At 40.5% G+C, this 25560-nt stretch overlaps 1 protein-coding gene across 1 annotated transcript in view; it reads right to left on the minus strand.

The window, feature by feature from the left end:
* Positions 1-313: 313 nt before the first annotated feature.
* The window catches only part of Elp3 (elongator complex protein 3), a 32532-nt gene continuing 7285 nt past the window's right edge, over positions 314-25560 (minus strand). Inside the window, exons 3-11 of the mRNA XM_076184897.1 lie at positions 24888-25091; positions 23593-23779; positions 22296-22425; positions 19954-20080; positions 17956-18173; positions 10253-10385; positions 9648-9775; positions 8516-8697; positions 314-2383 (exon numbers count right to left, since the gene is read on the minus strand). Coding sequence (XP_076041012.1) covers positions 2310-2383; positions 8516-8697; positions 9648-9775; positions 10253-10385; positions 17956-18173; positions 19954-20080; positions 22296-22425; positions 23593-23779; positions 24888-25091 — 1383 coding nt within the window. The 3' untranslated portion in view covers positions 314-2309. The remainder of the gene's footprint in view (positions 2384-8515; positions 8698-9647; positions 9776-10252; positions 10386-17955; positions 18174-19953; positions 20081-22295; positions 22426-23592; positions 23780-24887; positions 25092-25560) is intronic.

Below are 25560 nucleotides of genomic sequence, written 5' to 3' on the forward strand. Positions count from 1 at the left end.
AATATATATATATCTATGAGACATGACCATGTTACCTGACATGGAACTGATTTGGGTAAAATGGGATAGACTGATGATAGATTGATATGGTTTAACGTCACACACTCTCCCCTTGTCGGGAGGCTAGGACGGTGCCCCTCACAGAGGGCTTTGTAGCGTGGAATTTAATGAACCATGCCCTTGGTTCAACTTCGCTGGTGACAGGATTCGAACCGCCCTCACCTCGACCTTCGCCGCAAGTAACGACGCCCTAACCCGCTCAGCCAGCGAGTCTCCAAAATGTAAAATGGGTAAAATGGGAAAAAGAATTATTTTTTTTTTCTAATATATTTATTTCATAATTCCTCCATGGTACAGAAAACCAACCTTACAGTAAAAATCTTTCACACATTTTATCTTGCAAACTGGACAGTATAATTATATGAAGAAACAAATGTATAAACATAGATCTGTTAAAAATATTGTGTGTGTGATTCACCATTGCCTTGGATCACGTGTCGCACTTGTGATCAGGCTATTTCCCTCCAAGAAGAGAGCTCAGAGCTCCTATGACTAATCTGTGTGTGTGTGTGTGTGCATGTTTATATAGCTGTAGCTGTAAGAGCTATGCTATCTGGATCCTCTTCTTGTGCTTCTATTGTTCAAATTTAACTTTGAATTCTAATAGTATTTGTACTATTTCTTTTTCAATACTATTCCATGGTGGTAAGATGGGAGAGGTGTTGAAGAGGTATTAAATAAGCAGAGCTGGGCGTGTTACTGGTGGATAGGTAGTGTGTTAAAAATTCTAATTTCCTTAGAGCAGTCCGTGTTACTTACCTAGTTTTACCTAGTTGTATTTTATGGGATGGGAGCTATGTCCAGTTTATTCTTGAACTCGTGTATAGTTCTGGCATTCACTGTTTCACTGTTTAGTTTGTTCCAGACATCAATCACTCTGTGTATGTGTGTGTGTGTGTGTGTGTGTGTATATATATATCTCTCTCAAAGGAAATTAAAATCGGTAACACACTACCTCTCCTGTGGTAACGCACCCAGCTCTGTAAATAAGTCAAAATACTCTGACTCAACTACCTCCTTTATAAGGAGGAAAGTGCCTTTGGATCATGTGTTGGACTTGTGATTAACAGTTAATAACCTCCTGGATGTGAGCTCAGAGCTCATATGACTGATCTATGGGTAATATTGCGACCTTACATGCACACACACCTCCAACTCCCCGCCCACGAGAGTTGGGGTAACACGCTGCAGCGTAGCAATACTGAAATTATTTCAGCCCTGGGCAGGAGTCGAACCCGGACTGCTGTAGTGGCAGTCGAGAACTCTAACCACAGCGCCACGAGGTGTGTGTGTGTGTATGCAAGTGTATTTACCTAGTTGTATTATATGGGAAGGGGAGCTATGTTCGTAGTGACCCGTCTTTGCATCTTTCAGCATTTAGTTTGTTCTTAAATTCTTGTATGGTTTTTGCACATACTACTGTTTCATCCAATTTATTCCAGACATCCACCACTCTGTGTGGAAAACTATTTTTTATTTTATTTTTTTTATTAATTTTTTTTTCAAATCTCTTCTATAACTACCCTTTTAGAGTTTCTTTTCATGTCTTCTTGTTTGTTTTTTTATCCCACGTTAATAAATCTTCTCTGTCAAGGACTTCCATGCCTTTCATGATTCTGTAAATGGCCAGTAGATCTCTTTCTCTTCTTTGTTCCAGGGTTGGTAGTTTCAGTTTGGACAATCTTTGTTCATATGTCAATTTTGAAAGTGTTGGTGCCACCTTTGTCATTACTCTTTGGATTCTATGAGTAATTTCTTTATATTCTTTTTTGTGCTGGGGGTGTGTTTGGGTGTGTGTGTGTGAGTGTTTTGTGTGTGTCTATGCATAATAAAAGTTAAAGAATATTAAACAACCTGAGTGCAAAAGTTAGGGGTGAATGGAGGGAGATTGTGAATGAATGAAGAGATGATGTTCTCATCTGATCATTAATTTATGCCGACTGGGAGTAAGCCAGTTTCAGCTGTTGGGCCTTGCTGTGGAAAGGCAGTGTCTTTTCTGCATTACTTTGACTCAAGCAATGTGGTAGGGGACAGGGGGACCCTTCATCTTGAGGTGCTGAGATAGGAGTGTGTGGTTTGTGTTTTGACTTGGTGATGCCCCTTGCAAAGGAAAATGATCTCTCTTTCTCTCTCCCTGTGTGTGTGTGTTTATGAGATTCACCACCAGTTTTGGATCACTTGTTGGATTCATGATTGGTAGCTATTACCCTCCTGCATGAAGGTAATCGTGAGTGTGTGTATGTGTGTTTTCACAGTTGCTTTACAACATAAGGTCCTTCTAGCTCATAACCCATCTTTCTGTAGTAATTTCTTGTGCCAACACCTGCAATAAAAGCAAAATATTATTATGAAATGGGTACAACAATAATAAAAAAAAATTGCCTTTAGACCAGGGGTCATGAAACTATTTTTGCAAAGGGCCTGATAAATGAGAGAATGAGAATGATGAGCATGGTCTGCACAATCATTTTGTTCAATACAATACAGTGAATACGCTAAAAAAAAATTGAGAAATCACAAAAAAAAAAAAGTACAGTATGACAGAGGGCCAGATTAAGTGAGTGACCTCTGCATTAGGCATAAGAGGGTCTGGGAGATTTCCAACCAGAGCACTAAAATTTGGGTCATTAAAATGTGCATGGTTGTGGTAAAGATACGAGTAAACAGAAAGAGATAGGCAGTAAGTTTATGAGAAGGAAATTGGATTTGCTAGCATTAAGTGAAATTAAGTTGAAAGGGACTGGTGATTTTGAGTTTGGGGAGTGTGATGGGGAGGGTGTTGGGAATGAGAATTAGGCGAGGGAGGGAAGGGGTGGCTCTGCTGGTAAGTAATGAGATAGGAAAGCATGGTGGAGTGGAAGGAAGTATCTTCAAAGTTAATGTGGATGAAGGTGAAACTGGGTTGGAAGATGTGGGTTTATGTAAGTGCATATGGAACTCTTAGTGAGAAGAACATAGAGGAAAGGGGGGCTTTTTGGATAGATTTAAATGAGTGCTTAGAGGGTTTTGGGAGGAATATCAATGTAGTAGTGTTGGGAGATCTCAATGCTAGAGTAAGGGATGAACCAATAGATGGAGTGGTAGGGAAGTCTGGTGTGCCAGGTAAAAATCATAGTGGAGAGCTGATGGAGATGTGTTTAAAGAGTTGATGATAGCTAAAAGTGTTTAAGAAGCAAGTCATGCATAACTACACAAGAAACGGTAGAGGATGGAAAAGTGATTGATAAGGCATTAATGGACTGCAGTGGCATACAAAGAATGGACAGGAAAAGTTCTGGATGTCCATGTTCTTAGTCAAGAGAGTGGAAGAATGTCTGATAATTTTTTTGGTGGAAGGTAAGTTGAGAGTGGAGGATAGGTGGAGAAAGAGGAAAAGGACAGAAGGCAGAGGTGCTTAAGGTAAACTATTTAAATGAGAAGGAAAAGGAGCAGAAGTACAAGAAGTTGAGAGATATGAGGAAGAGGTGACAAATACAGTATACGCAGGAGTGGAAGAGGAATGGTGTGTTTCAAGGAGGAAGTAATGAGATTTATAGAGATGGCATGTGGAATGAGGAGGATGGGAGGAAATAGAAGGGAAAGTAGTGGTGGAATTATGAAACAAGATAGTAATAGAAGAGAAGAAGTAAGTAGACTGGTTGCAAAGTGGGACTTGGGAAGCATATGAAAGGTATAAGGAAAAAAAATACAAGATAAAAGAGGCAAAGAAGAGCAGATGTAAAATGGGGTAGAAGTATGACACAAAACTATAAAAAGAATAAAAAGATGTTTTGGATAAAGTAAGAGAGGAAGGGAGGCCAAGTCAGCCAGAGATGAAAAGGTAAGGTGCAGATGGAGAGATGTTAAGGATACATACATACATACATATACCAAGGCTTTTTTTCCCCCTTACCAGGGGGGTAGCCAAAAAGGACAAGGCACAAAAACATTCCCACCCATTTCATCCCCGAAAACACTCCACACCCCTCCACCCTCCCTCCCATCTTAGCACCTCCTAGATGACGGGTCATCCCTGCACCCTGTCCACTGCCCTGGGTCAGAAGCAGTGTCGCAGGACACAGCACATCCACAGCAAGGCCGCTTCATTAAATCGGCGACCCCCCCTCTCCGTCCCCCCATATAAAGGAGAGGACGGGGAGAAATCCCTTCGGGCTGCGTAAAAATTTTTTGCTAACACACACTACCTCACCCCCATTCCCCCGTCCAATCCACCTCATGCATCACAACATTTTCCATATACAACCATTCTCCATTCACCCCTGTCTTCTGTCCTCTCCCGTCCTTCCTCAACCGACATTCCCCTCTTCCCCAAAGCCCCCTTCACCCCATCCATCCATCTCATCCTAGGACGTCCCCTCATGTTCACTCCCTCCACATCTGCCTTCCATACCTCCTTTACTAGTCTTTCTTCACTCATTCTTTCCATGTGTCCAAACCATCCTAATACTCTTTCATCCACCCTATCTCCCAGCTCCCTTTCCACCCCTGTTTTCCTCCTCACTTCCTCATTTCTCACTCTATCTAGCCTAGTAACCCCCATCATACTTCTCAGAGACTTCATCTCAAACACATTCAAGTTCCTTCTCTCTTCCTCTCTCATGTTCCATGTTTCTGCTCCATACAGTGCTGTTGGCACAATCACTCCTTCATACAGTCTCCTCTTAGCATCCATTCCCAGATTCCTATTCCTCATTACACTTTTTAAACCACCAAGGCATTTACTCGCTTCTCTCAATCTACATTCTACCTCCACCTTCACTCCACCCTTTCCTGCCACATTTGCACCCAAATATCTAAAACTATCCACTTCCTCCAGTTGCTCTCCCTTAATGCTCACTTCCAGATTACTGCCACTTTCACCCCTTGTACATCTCATCACCTTACTTTTACCCACATTTATCTTCAGCTTTCTTCTATCACACACTCTCCCAATGATGATGGGTAGAATATTTTAGAGAGCAATTGAATGTAGAGGAGGATTGGAAGGGATTGATTGTGGCAATGGGAGATGTTAAGAATATGATGGTGATGGGAGAAGAAAATGGAAGTGATTTAACCCCTTCCATACGGTGCCGCACACGTAGGCATCATGGACTTAGATCTCGGTGGCAGCAGCCAATGCCAGCCGTACGACGTGTCGTAATAATACTCATATCATAAAATATAGTCACCGCTTATATCGATCGTTCTCTCTTCACCCGTGAATTTTGATAACCATAGAAAATGCGATTACAAAAGAATTAGAAAGAATGTCATTATGGAGGGGCGACTACAATAAATATAATCAAGACGCCGATATGGCAGCCTCGCGAATACACTCGCTCCCCATGACGCCTACGTGTGCGGCACCGTATGGAAGGGGTTAAGAAAAGATGAGATACAAGCTGTGGAAATTATGAGAGCTGGTAAGGTACCTGGGTCAAATGTGTGTCATGTGGAGTGTCTGAAAAAGGATTGTACAATTACAGTTTGGTTAGTGAGGTTGTTTAATGTGTATCTAAGGGAAGGGAGAAAAGTGATTGCAGTAATTTTAGAGGATCAGTTTGTTGAGTGTAGTTGCAAAGTCTTATGGGAGGGAATTGGGATGATTAAGTGAAGAACAGAGGGAGTAATTGGTGAGGAGTAATGTGGGTTTAGGAAAAGTACAGGAATTGTGGATCAAATTTTTGTGGTAAGGCAGATTTGTAAGAAGGATTTGGCAAAAGGTAAGGATGTTTTTTGGGGCTTTATGGATTTGAAGAAGGCTTATGACAGGGTAGACAGTAAAGCACTGTGGGAAGTTTTGCAGATACAAGGGACTGGGGGAAAGATGTTATGGGCAGTCAAGAATTTTCACAATAATAGAGCCTGTGTTAGGATTAGAAATGGAAAGAATGAGTAGTTTGAGGTAAAGGTGGGACTGCATCAGGGATGTGTCATGTCGCCATGACTGTTCAATGTGTTCATGAATGGGGTGGTACAAGAGGTAAATGTGAGATTAATGGATAATGGATTGGAGATGGTTTGAGGTAGTGTAGAGAAGTGGGAGGTGAGCCAGTTGTTGTTTGCACATAACACTGCACTTGTGGCATGGTCAGAGGTGGGATTAAGGCAGTTAGTGATGGAATTTGGAAAGGTAAGTGATAGGAGAAAGTTGAAGATAAATGTGGGTGGTAAGGTGAGATGTAGAAGGGAAAGGATGGTAGTAAGTTAGAAGTAAGTCTTAAAGGAGAGAGGCTGGAGTAAGTGGATAGTTTTAAGTATTTGGGGTTGCATGTGGCAGGAAATGGAGGAGAGGGGTTGGAGGTAAACTTTAGATTGGAAAAAGTGAATGAACTGAAAAGTGTCATGAGAAATAAGCATTTGGGAATGGATGAAAAGAGAAGATTATAAGATGGGGTGATTGTAACTACAACACTGTATGGGGTGGACTTGGATTTCAAGAAAAGCAGAGAGAAGTGTCTGAGAAGTATGGTAGGGGTTACAAGGTTGGATAGAGTGAAAAATGAGGAGGTGAGGAGGAGAGTAGGGATGGAAAGACAGCTGGCAGATAGGACTGATGAAAAATTATTGGGATGGTTTGGACACATGGAAAGAACGAGTGAAGAAAGATTAGCAAAAAGAGTAAGACAGCAGAGGTGGATGGAGTTAACTTGAGGGGATGACTAAGGATGTGATGGATGGATGAGGTGAGAGGGTCTTTGAGCAAGAAGGGAATGTCTGTTTAACAAGGATGAGAGGAGGCAGGGTACAGGGGAGAGTGGAGAATGGTTGTGTATGGATGATATTTTGACGAAGCCCAAAGGAATTCCCCCCCCTTGTTCTCTATTTTCCACATAAGGGGAAAAGGAGGGTTGCCACATAAGTGAAGTGGCCCTGCTGTGGATGTGGCAGGAGACAGGGATGACTCTTCATCCACGAGGGAACAAGGGTGGTGGATGGGTGCATCCCTTGACTTGGTTCTCTCTCTTATAAAGGGGAAGAAGCCCTTGGTATATAGACAGATACATACATTGTCTTTAGTTTTTTATAACTGAAACCAACAGGCCCAAAGTTGTTAGCAACAATCCTGAAGCCCTCCAATAGATCTATCCAGGAAGATAAGTTGGATTGTTGTCTGTGTTGTACTGTGTAGGTCTATTTGTCATCAGGCATGCAAAAATTTCTTAGCAAAGGGTAAGCATGTCTTTTGGGCTTTCATGGATTTGTAGGTGTATGATAGGTACTATGGTATGTGTTGCAGATATAGACTAAGGATGAGAGGAAGTCTGTTGACGGAAGTCAAAATGTGAGTAATAAAGCTTGTGTGAGAGTTAGGAATTAAAACAGTGATTGGTTAGAGATGAAGGTGGGGCCACATCAAGGTTGTTCATTGAGTATGATAGGGTGGTGAAAGAGGTAAATGTGAGAGTGAAGGTCACAGATTTGGAGTGAGTGAAAGTGAAGGGAAATGGATGATGAGCCAATTGTTCTTTGCAGATGACATTGTGCTTGTGGCTGGGTCTGAAGACAAACTGATGCAATTGGTGGTAGAGTCTGGGTTGGTGTAACAGAGAAGAAACCTGAAAATATACCTGCGCAAAGTAAGATAATGAAATTTACAATGGTGGTGGGTTGGAGGTAAGTTTAAAGGGTGAGAGACTAGAGGAAGTAGAGAGCTTAATAATTTGGAGTCACATGAAGTAGGGAATGGAGGAGTGGAGGTAGAAGTGGATTGCAGAGTAAATGAAGCTAGTTAATGTCTGATGAGAATGGAAAGTGTCTCAAGAAATATGTATCTGGGGGGTGAACTTTATACAGGGGTGGTTGAGTCAAAGCACATTCTCATTTCATATACTCCTGCAATCTCAGCACCTCATGGATGATGAAATAAACCAGGCCCTGTTATGGAAATGTTGTGCCTAGTTGCACTGCCCTTGACCTGAACAGTGTGGTGGGAGACAGGGATAACCCTTCATCCATGAATTACTGAGATGAGAAGAAATATTATCTGGGTGTGATTGTAAATGAAGTGGGCGTGTACTTCAACCCATCCCCTAGCCCTTATAAGAGAAAGGCCCTTTGGTAATATTTGTACTTTGCCATGCACTCTTTCATTTTATGGAACAAAATTTCATTTCAAGATCATTTCTTTTCACTCCATACACCATGCATGTGAGAGTACGTTACAAAACCAAGCTGCATAGATATCAGGTTAAAGGCAAAGAATTTATGATAATAAGGTCTACAAGCAGATGTTTGCTGGTACTATAACTGCAAATGTAAAGAAAATGTGTAGTAATTATGATCAACTCTTGCAGTGATGGCTTTACATATTTCACTCTAATAATGTGGACAAATGGAATATATTATGAGAAGAGCTGTGCACTGAAAGCATCATAAAACACTGTCACCAGGTGAAACAGTATGAGAATGAATTGCCCTGGTTACCAAGACTAGAGAAATATATGATAAATGCAACATAAGAACCTCTTACCTGAAATTACAGCTAATTTATTTGATCCATGTTCATTACGAGCAATGTTCTCTGCTTCTTCCATGAGTAACATTCCGAAGCCTTGATGTTGGAACTTGCTTGGATCTCTGGTACTAACTGGCACAACTGATCCATACACATGGAGCTCCCTTACAATTGACACTCCACCTGTCAACTCCGGCCTGAAAATAAGAGGGTTTAGATATAACAAAGGTGTAGGGTGGCTGTCCATTTATATGGGGAAAAGACCTTTTGATATGCATGCATAACTGCTCCTTTGGGACCTATGACAGCTACATGCTTGTGGTGGTCCTGTGAGATGGACAACAGCAGAGCTGCCCATTTTCAAAACCCATCAACCCCTTCACCTTCATCAGGAGTTGCGGTCTTGGAGGGCTGACACTCAGTTACCAGACCAGGCTAAGGATCTCTGTCAAATTCAAATGTATTTCTCACACCTTTCCATACATATGTAAATACATACATACATATACCAAAGGCTTTTTCCCCCTTACATGGGGGGGTAGCCAAGAAGAAAAAGGCATAGAAACCACTCCCACCCATTCCATTTCCTATATATTCCACTCCCCTCCACCCTCCTCCCTCCCTCTTATCTTGGCACCTCCTGGATGACAGGTCATCCCTGCATCCTGTCCACTGCCCTGGGTCAGTAGCAGTGTAGAGAGCTGAAAAGTGGCAACACCTCCACTCCTACTACTATTTTCAACCAATGATATATAGACAGTCCCATATAAATACAACATAGACAACAGTCCAAAGTTTCCCCCCAAAGAGATATATAGGAAGGCCCAGAGATTGGAAACAGCCCCTGTGGGGCTGCAGGTTTTCCACTTGTGAAACTTGAAGCAACAATTATTATTATAAAAAACCATTCTCCTTTTATTCCAATCATTTAGACTCATCCTTTCTGCCTCTTTCATATTCCAAGTATCATCTCTATACAGTACCACATGAACACTCACTCTCTAATGCAAATTGTCTATGCTTTCATCCCCCAGGTATGGTGTAACACTTTTTTTCTTTGTTTCTGGATGCTCTAACTTAAGTACTGATAATATATTTTATTCACACCTTTCCCTGATCACTCTTTCACTAGTACATAGAGACCTACCTGAACGTCTGATCAGAGCACTTTCTGAGACGAAGTAACCCGACCAATATGTCTTGCTCTGGGTCTTCATAAGAGAGAAAAGTCTCCCATCCACCATTGGCATAGTAATCTCTGCGGATCAACTCAACCTGCACAGGAAAATTCATCAAATTTTATAGCCTAAAAAGATACATGAAAAGTAACATGGCATTGTCTTAATAATCCTCATATATTCCAACAAATTATATTCACCCTTTTGATAATGAATAGGTGCCACATAACCAAATAGGATTACCTGGTGGTAGCAATAATAAAAACTAGTACTGCTGAGTACAAAAAGAGATTAATCAAGACAGATTTAATAACACTGCTCAGTTCTGAGGAGGTGCCACATTAATGAATAAAATCAACTGGCATTATCTATAAAATCTACTTTTAAGACAAAACATTTAAAACAAAAATTATCCTGAATAATAAGAATTCAAAGAAAAAAATTAATCACTACAGAATATGGTATAAAAACTCTATACCTACAGCAAGAGCATTTGTACCATATGCATAGGTATAATTTTTTCCATAAAAGTTGCCTAAACATATAAAATAGATAATTCAATTCTATTACTAACCTCATAAGGCCTAACTTTGTGGTGAATTTCTTGTATACCAACTTCACGTGTGCGCACATCTCTGCACTGAGTGCCAAGGTCTTTCATTCGTGCAAGCGCCAATTCACGGAGATTTCCATGTTCTACGCCCGAACTGTAAAATAATTTTAATCAATCAATCCATTGCCCAAGGTTTCTTGCAGGAGACCTACAGTTTCCAAGTAACCAGCAATGGCCACCAGATAGGCACATAAGTCACTCAAAGAAGAGGTATTGTGTTGTCTGGATAAGGCAGTGTAGGATGATGTGTTCAGTGTGTCTTGTGTGTGGTGACTGCATCTGTGGAAATTTGATTTTGCAAATAGGCTTATTCTGTGTTGTTATTATTTTAAAGTTGAATGGTGGCCTAAACATAGTTGTACTAGCATGGTTCTTGCTTGTTGTGTGTGGAGTTTCTCTGAGGGATGATGTCTGAGGGAGAAGTGAAATATGGAGTTTGGTGGTTGGTATTGGAGTGATTGTTTTGTGATCTAAGAATATATGTTTTTAACTGGATGTATTTACCTAGTTGTAATATACAGGAGGAGAGCTATGCTCATGGTGACCCGTCTTTGTATCTCTCCGCATCAAGTTTTATCTTAAAATCTTGTATAGTGTTTGCACATACTGATTTGTTGTCTAATTTGTTCCATGCATTAATCGCTCTGTGTGGGGAAACTGTTCCTTTTCAAGTTTTTTCTATAGCTATCTTTTTTCAGTTTTTTTCCGTGTCCTCTCGTTTTACCGTTATCCCACACTAACAGGTCATTCCTGTCTAAAACTTCCATTCCTTTCATTATTCTGTAGATAGTCAGCAAATCTCCTCTTTCTCTTCTTTGTTCCAGTGTTGGTAGGTTCAGTTTGGATAGTCTTTGCTCATATGTTAATTCGGCGAGAGTCGGTGCTAGTTTGGTTGTCGCTCTTTGTAATCTTTCTAGTTTCTTAATATTCTTTTTGGTGCTGGGTGTCCAAAGTGATGCTGCGTACTCAAGTTTTGGTCTTATTAGTGTAGTTAGTATTTTCTTTATCATTTCTTCATCCATATAAGTAAATGCCACTTTGATTGACCTCAATAAGTTGTAGGTTTCTCCGAATATTCTATTTATATGCTTATCAGGTTTCATGTCCTTTCCAATCATCACTCCAAGATCTTTTTCAGAGTTTGCTTTTTTTATTTTTTCTTCTCCAATTCTGTATTATTTTGATATTCTGTTTTTACTCTTTCCAAATTCCATTATACTGCATTTCTTTATATTAAATTTCACTTCCCACTTTTGAGTCCAATTCCATATCGTGTCCAGATCTTGTTGCAATGAGTTGCAGTCCTCTTCCATTTTTACCTTTTTAAGTAATTTTGCATCATCTGCAAAAAAATTCATATAGCACTCCACGCCTTCATTCATGTCATTAATGTATACGGCAAACATGATCGGGGCCAGTACCGATCCTTGCAGGACACCGTTTTTTACTTCTTCCCAGTTGGAGAATTTTTCTCTAATTACAACTCTCATTTTCCTCCCAATCAGGAAGTCTTCCATCCATTCCAATAATTTTCCTCTGATTCCACCCTTTGATTCTATCTTATTTATTAATTTCTTATGAGGTACCTTATCGAATGCCTTTTGCAGGTCCAGAAAAGCACAGTCCGCCCATCCATCTCTTTCTTGTATTATGTCTACTAATCTTGAGTAAAAGCAGATCAGATTTGTTGTACATGATCTCCCTTGTCTGAATCCAATTTGATTTGGGTTCAGTATAGATTTTTCTTCCAGGTATTTAACCCATCTATTTTTGACAACTCTTTCACAAATTTTTGCTATTGTGCTTGTTAGTGAGACTGGTCTGTAGTTAGATGGATCTTCTTTATCACCTCCCTTATAAATTGGTACAATGTTTGCCTTTTTCCAGTCCAATGGTACTTTTCCTTCTTTAAGTGAGGATTTAATTATATTATATATTTTGTCTGACCCAGACAGTGGAAGTGAAACAGGGATGATCCTTTATCCATGAGGAGTAGGAGCTAAGATGAGAAAGTAACATGGGTGGTGGATGAGAGTGGAATAGGTGGGAGTGGATGCATACCTTGACTGGCTACCTCCCTTACATGGGGGATGAAGCCCTTGATTTATAAATAAATACATAAAAGATACATACATACATACATATACCAAGGCTTTTTCCCCTTTACAAGGGAGGTAGCCAAAAAGGGAAAGGCACAAAAACACTCCACACCCCTCCCACCCTTCCTCTCATCTGAGCACCTCCTGGATGACGGGTCATCCCTGCACCCTGCCCACCACCCTGGGTCAGAAGCAGTGTCGCAAGACACAGTACATCCACAGCAAGGCCGCTTCATTTAATCGGCGACCCCCCCTCTCCGTCCCCCTTTGCATATAAGGCGAGGACGGGGAGAAATCCCTTCGGGCTGCGTCAAAATTTACTCACACATACTACCCCACCCCCCACCCCCCCGCCCATTCCTCCTCTCATGCAGTCACAACATCATCCATATACAACCATTCTCCACTCACCTCTGTCTTCCGTCCTCTCCCTTCCTTCCTCAACAGACATTCCCCTCTTCCCCAAAGCCCCCTTCACCCCATCCATCCACCTCATCCTAGGACGTCCCCTCATGTTCACTCCCTCCACAATTCTGCCTTCCATACCTCTTTTACTAGTCTTTCTTCACTCATTCTCTCCATGTGTCCAAACCATCCTAATATTCTTTCATCAACCCTATCTCCCAAATCCTTTTTCTCCCCTGTTCTCCTCCTCACCTCCTCATTTCTCACTCTATCCACCCTAGTAACCCCCACCATACTTCTCAGACACCTCATCTCAAACACATTCAAACTCCTTCTCTCTTCTTCTCTTATGTTCCACGTTTCTGCCCCATACAGTGCTGTTGGCACAATCACTCCTTCATACAGTCTCCTCTTCGCATCCATTCCCAAATGTCTATTCCTCATTACACTCTTTAAACCACCAAGGCATTTACTCGCTTCTCTCAATCTACATTCTACCTCCACCTTCACTCCACCTTTTCCTGCTACACTTGCACCCAAGTATCTAAAACTATCCACTTCCTCCAGTCGCTCTCCCTTAATGTTCACTTCCAGTCTACTGCCACTTTCACCCCTTGTACATCTCATCACCTTACTTTTACCCACAACTATTTTCTGGGTCCCTGTGGTGGGGGAAAAGAATACTGCCACCAAGTTTTCCCACTTGGATCGTAAGAGGCGAGAAGAAAGGGACGGGGAGAGGGACTAGGCATCCTTCTCCCTGTAGCCCCACGGGGCACACATCCTAAAGACAAAAGTGAAGGCATAAGGGGTGCTGGCGGGCCTCGGGCCAGCACCCTAAGGTTTGGGTCTTTTAATGTGCGTGGATGTGGTACAGATGAGAGTAAAAGGGAAGAGATAGGTAGTATGTTTGTGAGAAGAAAGTTGGATGTGTTGGCTTTGAGTGAAACTAAGTTGAAAGGGAAGGGTGAGTGTATGTTTGGGAGTGTAAGTGGGAGGTTATCAGGAGTGAAGAGAGGGCGAGGGAGGGAAGGGGTGGCTATTCTAGTAAGTGAGGAGATAGGTAAAGGGGTAGTGGAGTGGAAGGAGGTTTCCTCAAGGATAATGTGGATGAAGGTTGAAACTGGGAAAGGAGATGTGGGTCTTTGTAAATGCATATGGCCGGGCAGTGAGAAGAGCATGGAAGAAAGGGAGGCCTTTTGGATAGATTTAAATGAGTGCATAGAGGGTTTAGGAAGAAATGTCAATGTAATAGTACTGGGAAATCTTAATGCTAGAGTAGAATGAACCAGTAGATGAAGTGGTTGGGAAGTGTGGAGTTCCAGGAAAAAATCGTAGTGGAGAGTTGATGGTGGAAATGTGTCTAGAAAGAGAGTTGATGATAGCAAATACAGTGTTTCGGAGAAAAAGTCAAGCATAAGTACACATGGGATGAGGGTGGTGGAGGGAAGGGTGGTAGATAGAGCGCTGATGGATTATGTAGTGGTAAATAGGATTATGATAGGAAGAGTTAAGGATGTACATGTGCTAAGGGGAGAGGGTGGGGGAATATCAGATCATTTTTTGGTGGAAGGTAAGTTGAGAGTGGAGGATAGATGGAGAAGGAGGAAAGGGACAAAAGGTAGGGAGGTTCTTAGAGTGAACTCCTTGAATGAAAAGGAAAAGGAGAAGGAGTACGAAAAGAAGCTGAAGGAGGAGTGGGAGGGAGTAAAGGATAGAGCAGAGATGGGTGTGGAGGAGGAATGGGGATGGTTCAAGGAGGGAGTCTTAAAGTGTGCAAGGATGGTGTGTGGAACAAGAAAGGACAGGGGGAAATAGAAGAAAGGGTAGTGAATGGTGGGATGAGGGAAACAAAGAAGGTTGTAGAAGAGAAGAAGCGAGCATTCACAGATTGGTTACAAAGAGGGACAGGGGAGTCATATGAGACGTACAAAGAAAAGAAAAGAGAAGTAAAGCAAAAGGTAAAGGAGGCAAAGAGGAGAGCAGATGTGAAATGGGGTAGGAGTATGACAGAAAATTTTGAAAGTAATAAAAAGATGTTTTGGAGAAAGAAATTAAGAGAGGAAGAGGAGGCGAATCAAGTAGGGAAGAAAAGGTAAAAGGTACAGATGGAGAGTTGATAATGGAAGAGATGGCAGTGAGGGGAAGATGGGCAGAATATTTTAGGGAGTTGCTGAATGTGAAGGAGGATAGGGAAGGAAAGATAGCTGCAGTGGGAAAATACGAAGAAAATGAGAGTGATGAGTGAGGAGAATGGAGGAGAAATAAGGAAGGATGAGGTGAAAGGCAGTTGTTAAAAGATGATGAAAGCAGGTAAGGCACCTGGTCTGGATGGATGTCATGCAGAATGTCTGAAAAAGGGAGGTTCAGTGATGGTGGACTGGTTGGTGAGATTATTTAATGTTTGCTGGAGAGAGGGTAGAGTACCGGATGACTGGAGTAGTGCCTGTATAGTTCCTCTTTACAAGGAAAAGGGGGACAAGTGTGAATGTAGTAATTTCAGAGGGATTAGCCTGTTGAGTGTAGTAGGGAAGGCTTATGGGAGAATCTTAATTGAGAGGATTAGGAGAGGAACAGAAGGAGTAATTGGTGAGGAACAGTGTGGATTTAGGACGGTAGAGGTTGTGTAGATCAGATCTTTGTGGTAAGACAGATATGTGAGAAAGCTATAGGAAAGGGGAAGGATGTTTTTTGGGCTTGTATGGATCTGGAAAAGGCTTATGATAGGGTAGACAGAAAGGCACTGTGGGAGGTTATGCAGATTTATGGGATAGGAGGAAAGCTTTTGGGAGCTGTCAAGAGTTTTTATGGGAGTAGTAGAGCATGTGTTAGGATTGGAAATGGAGAGAGTGAGTGGTTTGAAGTAAAGGTGGGACTTCGTCAAGGATGCGTTATGTCGCCCTGGCTGTTCAACTTATACATGGATGGGGTGGTGCGAGAGGTGAATGCTAGGGTAGTGAGTCAGGGATTGGAGATGGTTAAAGAAAATGGAGAAAAGTGGGAGGTGAGCCAGCTGTTGTTTGTGGACGACACTGCGCTTGTGGCAGGGTCAGAGGAGGGAATTGAGGAAGCTGGTGCAGAGTTTGGGAGAGTATGTGATAGAAGAAAGCTAAAGATAAATGTGGGTAAAAGTAAGGTGATGAGATGTACAAGGGGTGAAAGTGGCAGTAGACTGGAAAGTGAACATTAAGGGGAGAGCGACTGGAGGAAGTGGATAGTTTTAGATACTTGGGTGCAAGTGTGTAGCAGGAAAAAGGTGGAGTGAAGGTGGAGGTAGAATGTAGATTGAGAGAAGCGAGTAAATGCCTTGGTGGTTTAAAGAGTGTAATGAGAAAATAGACATTTGGGAATGGATGATGCGAAGAGGAGACTGTATGAAGGAGTGATTGTGCCAACAGCACTGTATGGGGCAGAAACGTGGAACATAAGAGAAGAAGAGAGAAGGAGTCTGAATGTATTTGAGATGAGGTGTCTGAGAAGTATGGTGGGGGTTTACTAGGCTAGATAGAATGAGAAATGAGGAGGTGAGGAGGAGAACAGGGGTGAAAAAGGATTTGGGAGAGAGGGTTGATGAAAGAATATTAGGATGGTTTGGACACATGGAAAGAATGAGTGATGAAAGACTAGTAAAAGAGGTATGGAGGGCAGATGTGGAGGGAGTGAACATGAGGGGACGTCCTAGGATGAGGTGGATGGATGGGGTGAAGGGGGCTTTGGGGAAGAGGGAATGTCTGTTGAGGAAGGAAGGGAGAGGACGGAGGACAGAGGGGAGTGGAGCATGGTTGTCTAGGGATGGTGGTGTGACTGCTGGAGGAGGAATGGGCGGGGGGGGGGGGGGGGTGGGGTAGTATGTGTGAGTAAATTTTGACGCAGCCCGAAGGGATTTCTCCCCGTCCTCTCCTTATATGCAAAGGGGGACAGAGAGGGGGGGTCGCCGATTAAATGAAGCGGCCTTGCTGTGGATGTACTGTGTCTTGCGACACTGCTTCTGACCCAGGGCGGTGGGCAGGGTTCAGGGATGACCCATCATCCAGGAGGTGCTCAGATGAGAGGAAGGGTGGGAGGGGTGTGGAGTGTATTTAGGGATGAAATGGGTGGGAGTGTTTTTATGCCTTTCCCTTTGTGGCTACCTCCCTTGGAAGGGGGAAAAAGCCTTGGTATATGTATGTATGTATGTATTTTCTGGGTGCGGGGTAGATACATTTTTGAGTTTTTTAATAGTTTTTATCATACTCTGTCTGTTATTTGCTTTTTCTTTATCTATATTTGTGTTTTTTTTTCTCAGCTTTATTTTTCCTGCTTATTTGTTTTGTGATGTTTTTACCTAGTTCTTGATTTTCTTTGTTCTGTCTTTCAGTTTACTTTTTTTTTTTTTTTTTAATAAGAGTGGTTATATCTAGTGTACAGCTGGGTTGTACCTTTTCCTACAGGTTCTAGCAATATGTTTTGTGCTGGCTTACTGTATACTGTTTGAGATCTGTTGTTACTTTATGTGTACATGAAAATTAGATTATTGCAAAAAATCTCCAAATTCTTTTCTATTTCCTCTATGAAATCTTGCCATTTTGCTTTCTTATAATTTCTGTATATATTTTTTGTATATAGGCTTGATTTTTTTTTCCTTTAAAATACTCTGGTGATCTACATGGGGAAGTGATCTTTTCCACTTGTCAAAATAATCACATATATCTAAGTACAGGCAAGCCTGTATACTGACACAAATATAGTATGTTTGTAGCTATAGCATTTCTTAGATTGATTATGTGGACATGTGTCTTGCTGCATTATTTCTGATCTGGGCAGTGGGCAGGGGACAGGGATGACCATTCATCCACAAGGAGCTAAGATGAAAGGGAAATTGGTGATGGGTAGGAGTGAGATGGGTGGGGGTCAGTCCAAAGCCCCCTTCAATCCATCCATCCACCTCCTTCCCAGTCTTCCTCTCAGACCCATTCTATCCACTTCTGCTTTCCACATTCTCTTTGCCTATTTCCTCAGTTGTTCTTGTTCTTTTGAGGAAAAACTGGCATATTATGATTACAATACTTACACAAAGATGTAAAATCTACATATTCTACATATATTAACAAAAAAATATCACCAAGGAATACTTTACATAAACATGCAATTCTTACGAATTAATGGGGGGGAATGAATTACCTGACTAATGGCATTGGAATGTCTCTTTGTACACGGTAAACTCGAACCCATGGTGGTACCAAAGAAAGTATAGTTGCTACAAGGTCTACAAGTGTATTTGGAGGATAACTTTTATATCTGCCAGTCTTCCAGAGCTCATACAGTCCAGTTCCTCGGATGACAAGTGTTGGATACAGCTTGAGTCCATCAGCCCGAAACTCAGGATTCTCAAAGAACTCCTAGACCAAAGAAAAAATATCATGGAAGTATAATAATAATCACTTTAAAAAAAAAAGAAATATGTAAATACATATACTTAACTTTTCTTTACATCATACATACATACATATACCAAAGGCTTTTTCCCCCTTACATGGGGGGTAGCCAAAAAGAAAAAGGCATAGCAAATCATTCCCACCCATTTCATTTCCCATATCATGGAAGAGAAAAACTTTGCCAAGGCATTCACCCACCCTTCACCCATCTCACACCCAACACCAGTTTATTGTCCCTTTTATCTTAGCTCCTTGGAGATGAAGGGTAATTCTTGTCCCTGCTCACTGCTCTGGTCAGAAACAATGAAGAAAGATGCAGCACCTCCACAGCAGAGCCAAACAGAGGAAACTGGTCTACTATCACTGCTTCATTACATAGCAACCCTTCTCTCCCCTCACCCACTCAAGAATTCATAAAACAGATATAAAGAAAACCTTTAAGCCATGTTAATTTCTTATCTATTCAGAAACACTCTTCACTCACACCTATCCCTTGTACTTTCCCTGCTCTACATTTTTAGAAATAAGGCTAAGAAATTATTTCATATACAGCTATGATCTATATTCAACTTCATTATAAAATGAAAAAAATGAAAAAAAAATGAAAAAAAAAGGGATTTAAATTTCTAAATATCAACAAACAGAATATAGTTTTAAGTATCATACATACATACATATACCAGAGGTTTTTTCCCACTTACAAGGGAGGTAGCCAAAAGACAAAGGCATGAAATCCACTTCCACCCATTCCATCTCCACATGCTCCACTTCCATTCACCCCCCTCCCTCCCTCTTATCTTGACTCCTCCTGGATAATGGGTCATCCCTGCATCTTGCCCACCACCCTGGATCAGAAATAGTGTTGCAAGACACAGCATTTCCACAGCAAGGCTGCTTCAATTAATTGGTGACCCCCCCCTCCATCTCCTAATGCAGAAAAAGAGAAGACAGGGAGAAATCCTTTCGGGCTGCATCAAATTATTTTCCACACATACTCCCTCATCCCCCACCCCCATCCACTCCCTTCCATGCATCACAGCACATCCATACACAACCATTCTACATTCACCCCTACCTTCTGTCTTCTCCTGTCCTTCCTCAATAGACATTCCACTCTTTCCCAATGCCCCTTTTACTCCATCAAACTCTCCCCTCCCTTTAAACTTAGTTTCACTCAATGCCAACACATCAATCTTTCTTCTCACAAACATACTGCCTATCTCTTCCCTTTTACTCTCATTTGTATCACATTCACACATATTAAAAGACCCAACTTTAGGGTTCTGGTTGGAAAACTCATCTCAGACCCTCTCATGCCTTTTGCTTTTTTAGGAATGTCCCTTTTGGGGCTACAGGGAGAAGGATGCCAAGCCCTATCCCCATCCCATTTTTGTTGCCTTTTATGACTCAAGTGGGGAGACTTGATGGCAGTATTCTTTTCCCCCACCACAGGTTTGGCAAAATAAGAAAATGAATTTTCAGAGACGTGGGACAGGATAGTAAGAAGAATGGGGGAACAGCATAATGGAGGGACAGTTGCAGTATAAAGTATCATCATTTCTTTATGAATAGAGATTTCCTCTACCACAGACAAAATTATGTGAGGCTCTGGTCTGTAGGGGTGCCCCATACAAACCCTAAAGTATCAGCTGCATGTTACTGAGCAGTGTTACATGCAGCCAATACCCAAACTGTAAGTATCAAGTATCAGATTAAAAAAAAAAAAAAGAAATGAGGATCTTACGATAAACTGAAGAACGTCTCTTTCATAATCAACATTAGGTAAGTCTGGCATCATGTGAGTGACCACCTTGAATCCTGCATCCTTTGAATACTGGAAGCTTTCACACACAGCACGAACAGTATGACCTCTGGAAAAAAATTCTAGTTAAGTCTTCTTAACAGCATCAATCTTTAACCACAAACGTGTATACAATTTACTAATAAATATGTTACATTAAAACATTTCCTGATATAAATGTATGTACCAATGGCCTTTTTCCTCCTTGTAAGAGGGGTGGTCAAATCAAAGCAAGCTTTGACTCATGTGAGGAAAATACATAAAGAAGCATTCCCAATCCCTTTGCTCTGCCTTATTTAGTCATCTTTTATGACATGAACAGGAACAGAGTGATGGAATTTTTTATCCCCAAAGCCCACCACAGGAACATGACAAAAGAAGGAGTAAGAGTTTGAGGAGTGGTAAAGGAGGGATTTGAGGAGTGCACAAATGAGATATAGTAATAGTTAAAAACTGGCTTAGCATTTATCTATGAGAGTAGATTTGTTGGCCTGTAGGAGACTTTCTAACAGTGCCATTAGCTCTATGGGTGACAACAGCAAGCAAGTGGAATTATGCCATTGCTAACTGAGACATCAATGGAGCAAACTGTCTCCACCCAGAAATGCAGCCTCAAGAAGTCAGTCCCTGGTTTCCAGAACAGGTCTAAAAACTCACTTTCTATCACTCTTACACTTCCTTCCAGCCTGGCTTCACTGTTTTTTTTTTTTTTTTCATGAGGGGGTCAGTACTTAGGTGCCTCCTACACCTTCTTATAGTTGGTGACATCTAAACCAACCCAGGCCTACACATGCCCAGCATGCACAAAATCCATAAAAAACTAAGAAGAAAAATGGAATCAATAGGTGGCATTAAAGGAAAATTATTGGAATGGATGGAAGACTTCTTGACTGGGAGAAAAATGAGGGTAGTAATTAGAGACAAATACTCGACCTGGGAAGAAATGATAAGTGGTGTCCTGCAAGGTTCGGTATTGGCTCCAATCATGTTTGCCATATATATAAATGACATGGATGAAGGTGTGGAATGTTATATGAACTTCTTTGCAGATGATGCAAAAATACTAAAGAAAGTAAGTACAGAGGAAGATTGTGAATCACTACAGAAAGACCTAGATAAAATCTGGAAATGGAGTCAAAAGTGGGAAGTGAACTTTAACATCAAGAAATGTAGTATAATGGAGTTTGGAAAAAGTAAAAATAGAATATTGAGGAATTATAAAATTGGTGAAGTAAAAAAAGTGAGCTCAGAAAGGGACCTAGGAGTAATTATCAGCAAAGACATGTCACCAGACAAACATATCAATAAAATAGTCGGAGAAACCTTCAACTTACTAAGGTCGATGAAAGTGGCTTTTGACTATTTGGATGAGGAAATGGTCAAGAAAATATTAGTTACACTGATAAGACCAAAATTGGAGTATGCTGCAACACTATGGACACCCAGTACTAAAAAGAATATAAAGAAATTAGAAAGAATACAAAGAGCAATAAAAAGGATGGCACCAACACTCTCCAAATTGACATACGAACAGAGATTGTCCAAATTGGAACTACCAACTATGGAACAAAGAAGAGAAAGATGAGATCTACTTACTATTTACAGAATTATGAAAGGAATGGAAGTCCTAGATAGAGATGATTTAATAAAGTGGGACAAGAGAAAAAAAGAGGACATGAAAAACTCAAAAAGGATAGTTATAGAAGAGATCTGAAAAAGAATAGCTTCCCACACAGAGTGGTGGATATCTGGAATAAATTGGATAAGGCAACAGTATGTGCAAAGACTATTCAAGAATTTAAGAATAAACTTGATGGTGAAAGATATAAAGACAGGTCACTATGAGCATAGCTCCTTTCCCATTTAATACAACTATGTAAATACACACACAAAGATTGTGAGAGGGACATATGACTGTTGCAGAACAATAAAAGTGACTTTTCACTACATACTACAGCTACATAGATGATCTATCTAGCTATCCATGTACCAGGGGCATTTCCCCCCTTATAAAGGAGGTAGCGAAGTCAAAAAACATGTACCACTCCCACCCATCACTCTTTCCTCACTCTCAACTTAGCTCCTGGAGGATGAAGGGTCATCCCTGTAGTATATGTTAGTGATATGGTCCCCATACAGAGTGAAAGATACTAGCAAGATTGAGAGAATACAAAGACCAGCAACCAACTGATTCTCAACCTGGTTGATAATCCAAATGAGGAGAGACTAAAAGCAAGGAAAATAGATAATGTGAGTGGTTACCAGATAATTTAAGTTCTACTAACCTATTTGTATCTCTTGCCACATCTTCATAAACAGACTGGACACCAATTTCTAACCTTGTGCAGCCATACTTCAACATGTCTGACAAATGGCGCTTGAGACAATAATCTGGTCTTGTTTCTATTGTGATACCTGGAAATACAAATATGCGATTTAATGCTCTTGTACTATTCCTTTTGTTAATTCAATTCCACAACTCATACACAGTCTGGCAACTGTGTGTTTACTATTACATACATATATGCTGTTAAGGACCAATGACATGCAATGTCTTGTGGTGGTCCCGTATGAAGGACTGCACACCTGCCCATTTTCAAACCCTGTCAACCCTTTCACTTCTATCAAGAAGTGCAGCCCTGAAGATCTGAAACTCATTCTCTGGAGTGGGCCCAGGATTTCTATTAATTTCAACTGTATTTCTTACACCTTTTAACACATGAAGAGCTGACAACTAATGATTGTTCCCCTCTTCCTGCTACTTTTAGTCAGTGACACAATTACTTTTACACATCGACACAACACATAGAACAGTCCAAAATTTCTTCCCAAAGAAATCTGTGGGAGAACCTGAAGACCATTACCAGCCACTATGGGGCTGCAGGTTTTTCCCAGTGAAACTTGAGGCAACAATTATTATTATTGTAGGCTTGTATTTGTAATTATCTGATTCTAATATATTCATTAATTCACTTTGTACAGTGTGGGTCTCCAGTAAATTAATCTGATCTAAACATACACTAAGAGAATTCTACTTCTGCTTGTAATCTGTTCTATTTATCTATTACTCTATCTGAAAAAATATGTGCTTTGTAACATCCTTCTTGGCCATATTATCTTGCAATTCTAGGATGAACAGCTAGGACACATTCTAAAAAATCCCAAATCTGAGAGTACATGCCAGTGCTATATTTCTGGGAGGTTCATTTCCCTCATGAGAATATAGTCTCCTTCTATGGTTTCCTCAAATTATTTAGCGCTGTTATTCCAAGTCATTTCTTTGCTTGTTTTGTACTGTACATATAGGTTGATTGCTCTTTTAATTTGTCCTATCTAAATGTTGCCCGTCTGGGGTATTGGCTGCATGTTATTGTGGAGGTTAAAAGCTGCTCAGTAGCATGCAGCTGATACTTTAGGGTCTATATGAGGCACCCCTACAGACCAGAGCCACATATATATAAATATATATTCTAACTTATGTATAGTGGCATCATAAATCAGTGAAATCCAACATCATACAAGTTAAAAGTAACAAAACACTGACCTAAATTACATTCCAAAATAAAATCAAAACAAACTAACCAATGCATTTGGTGAGACTTTTTTCCGAGTATTTGACAGCTTCTTCCACACATGTAGACTTGTGTCCAGAGAGAGCATCATGTAGGTTGCGGATGAAATAGTCTCGATAGTCTTCAGGAAGCGACATGAAGGTTCCTCCCATCACAATGAATTCAACTTTGTCTACATTATGTCCTAACTGCTTTAGCTGTGTCCAACCATAAAAAAAAAATATTAATTTAATATAGAATGAAATGAAAGTACATTCATGCTTATATCAAAACTACTCTGCTCTATGTACAGAGCTCAAAGAAAAAATTCCTTTAGAAAAAAATAATTCTCTACAAGAAGTCATCTACATAGTTTAATCAATCTCACTGTTTCACAGAAACTATTGTAGATCATATAGGTCTTTGATTGAAGATGAAATAGATAAACAAATCTCTCCATAATAGGAAAGCTAATATTTCACAACCATTAAACCAATTTTTTTTATAACTGCATTTCATATAAGATTACAAAATCAATGAATCCTTTACCATATCCGAGTTAATAATGGCCGTATGCTAGAACAAACTTCATTGTTTTCCCAAGATTCTTTCAGGATGGGGTACTGGTTTAGTCATAAATATATGCTTGGTGACTCAATGTCAAGCACTATATAATACTGCATGAAACTCCCACTAGATATGCTATTAGTATGGCATACCATGGTGGTGAGCCCCTTGTAGTACTGGCATGTCTGGTGAAGAGAGTGTGCGTAGTTCTATTATTTTGGCATTAGACATAAGAGCACTTGAGGTGAGCCACTTTGACTGCTACTGTATTCAGGTAATCTGTTTTGTGCAAGTTGAGCAAGTACAAGGGCCTGGGTCTGTTTTTGTCTCCAGCTAGAGTAAATGTAGGAGGCCAGGCATCAGTGTAGTGCCCTACTTTATTGTAGTGAGGATGGAAAGAGGAAACTGCATCTGCATCATAGTCAGGGACTCCAATTGAAGGTACACCTTATTATTGTCTTTGTAAAGGGATAACCCATTATTTCAATATAAAAGTTATTGAACAATACAACAAGGAACTTCAGTAGCATTGAGCATACTATCCCAAGGGACAAACTACCATGGCATACCTAGTGGTGGTAACACAACACACAATGTATGTGACTTAAAAAATAATTCATTTCCTTTATGGCCTTGGAAATGAGCAGTAGAGATTATCCTTTCTAAAGTCTACCCTTCATAAGCAGCAGGAACATGTATAGATCATCAGTCACTCTAAGTCATTCAGTACGTCTACAGAATACCAATACAGATATCCACCTGTTCAACTCTATGTCTTGTCTGAAGGAAAGGATTATAGCGTGCCCTAATAGCACGCATTGATGTTGGTTCATATCCTGTGTATGACTGGGTAGAATATTCAAAGTCAGAGTCTGGGCCACCAGGGCAATACACACATATATTTCCAGTCATGTTGATGTGGGGGCAGCGATGAGGTTTACACATAACAGCTACAACAGCAATCTGTTGGAAAAATGCAGGTTCTGAACTATCTACACCAAATATACAAATTGTAAATAAAACTAAAAATCATGTACAAAATTTTATGATAAATGTTGAGTTTCATAACATTCTAATTTTCAAAATCCCCCTAAAAGTAATTTATAATACTGAATATAATGAAAAAAAAAATTCAATACTATAAATTCTTCTATGGTAGTTTATGAAATATATAATCTAGCAACATACCGGTATTGACATTTAAAAATATCCTTTCTCTAGTTAAAAAAGTACTTCATCCAATAAAATGCCTTACAAAACTAGAAAGAGTAAATCATAATAGATCTTTTAACATTCTACTACAAAACTTTCTTGTAGGTGAAGATTGTTTGACAGAAACCAGAACAAAATCATTAAACTAACCACTTGGCAAATATGAATGATCAAATCTTTCTATGTTGCAACATTCCAAAGTAGGTAAGAATAATTAACT

This window comes from Oratosquilla oratoria, chromosome 5 (assembly GCF_046742065.1).
Source record: "Oratosquilla oratoria isolate Oo_2021 chromosome 5, ASM4674206v1, whole genome shotgun sequence".
NCBI classification, from domain to species: domain Eukaryota; kingdom Metazoa; phylum Arthropoda; class Malacostraca; order Stomatopoda; family Squillidae; genus Oratosquilla; species Oratosquilla oratoria.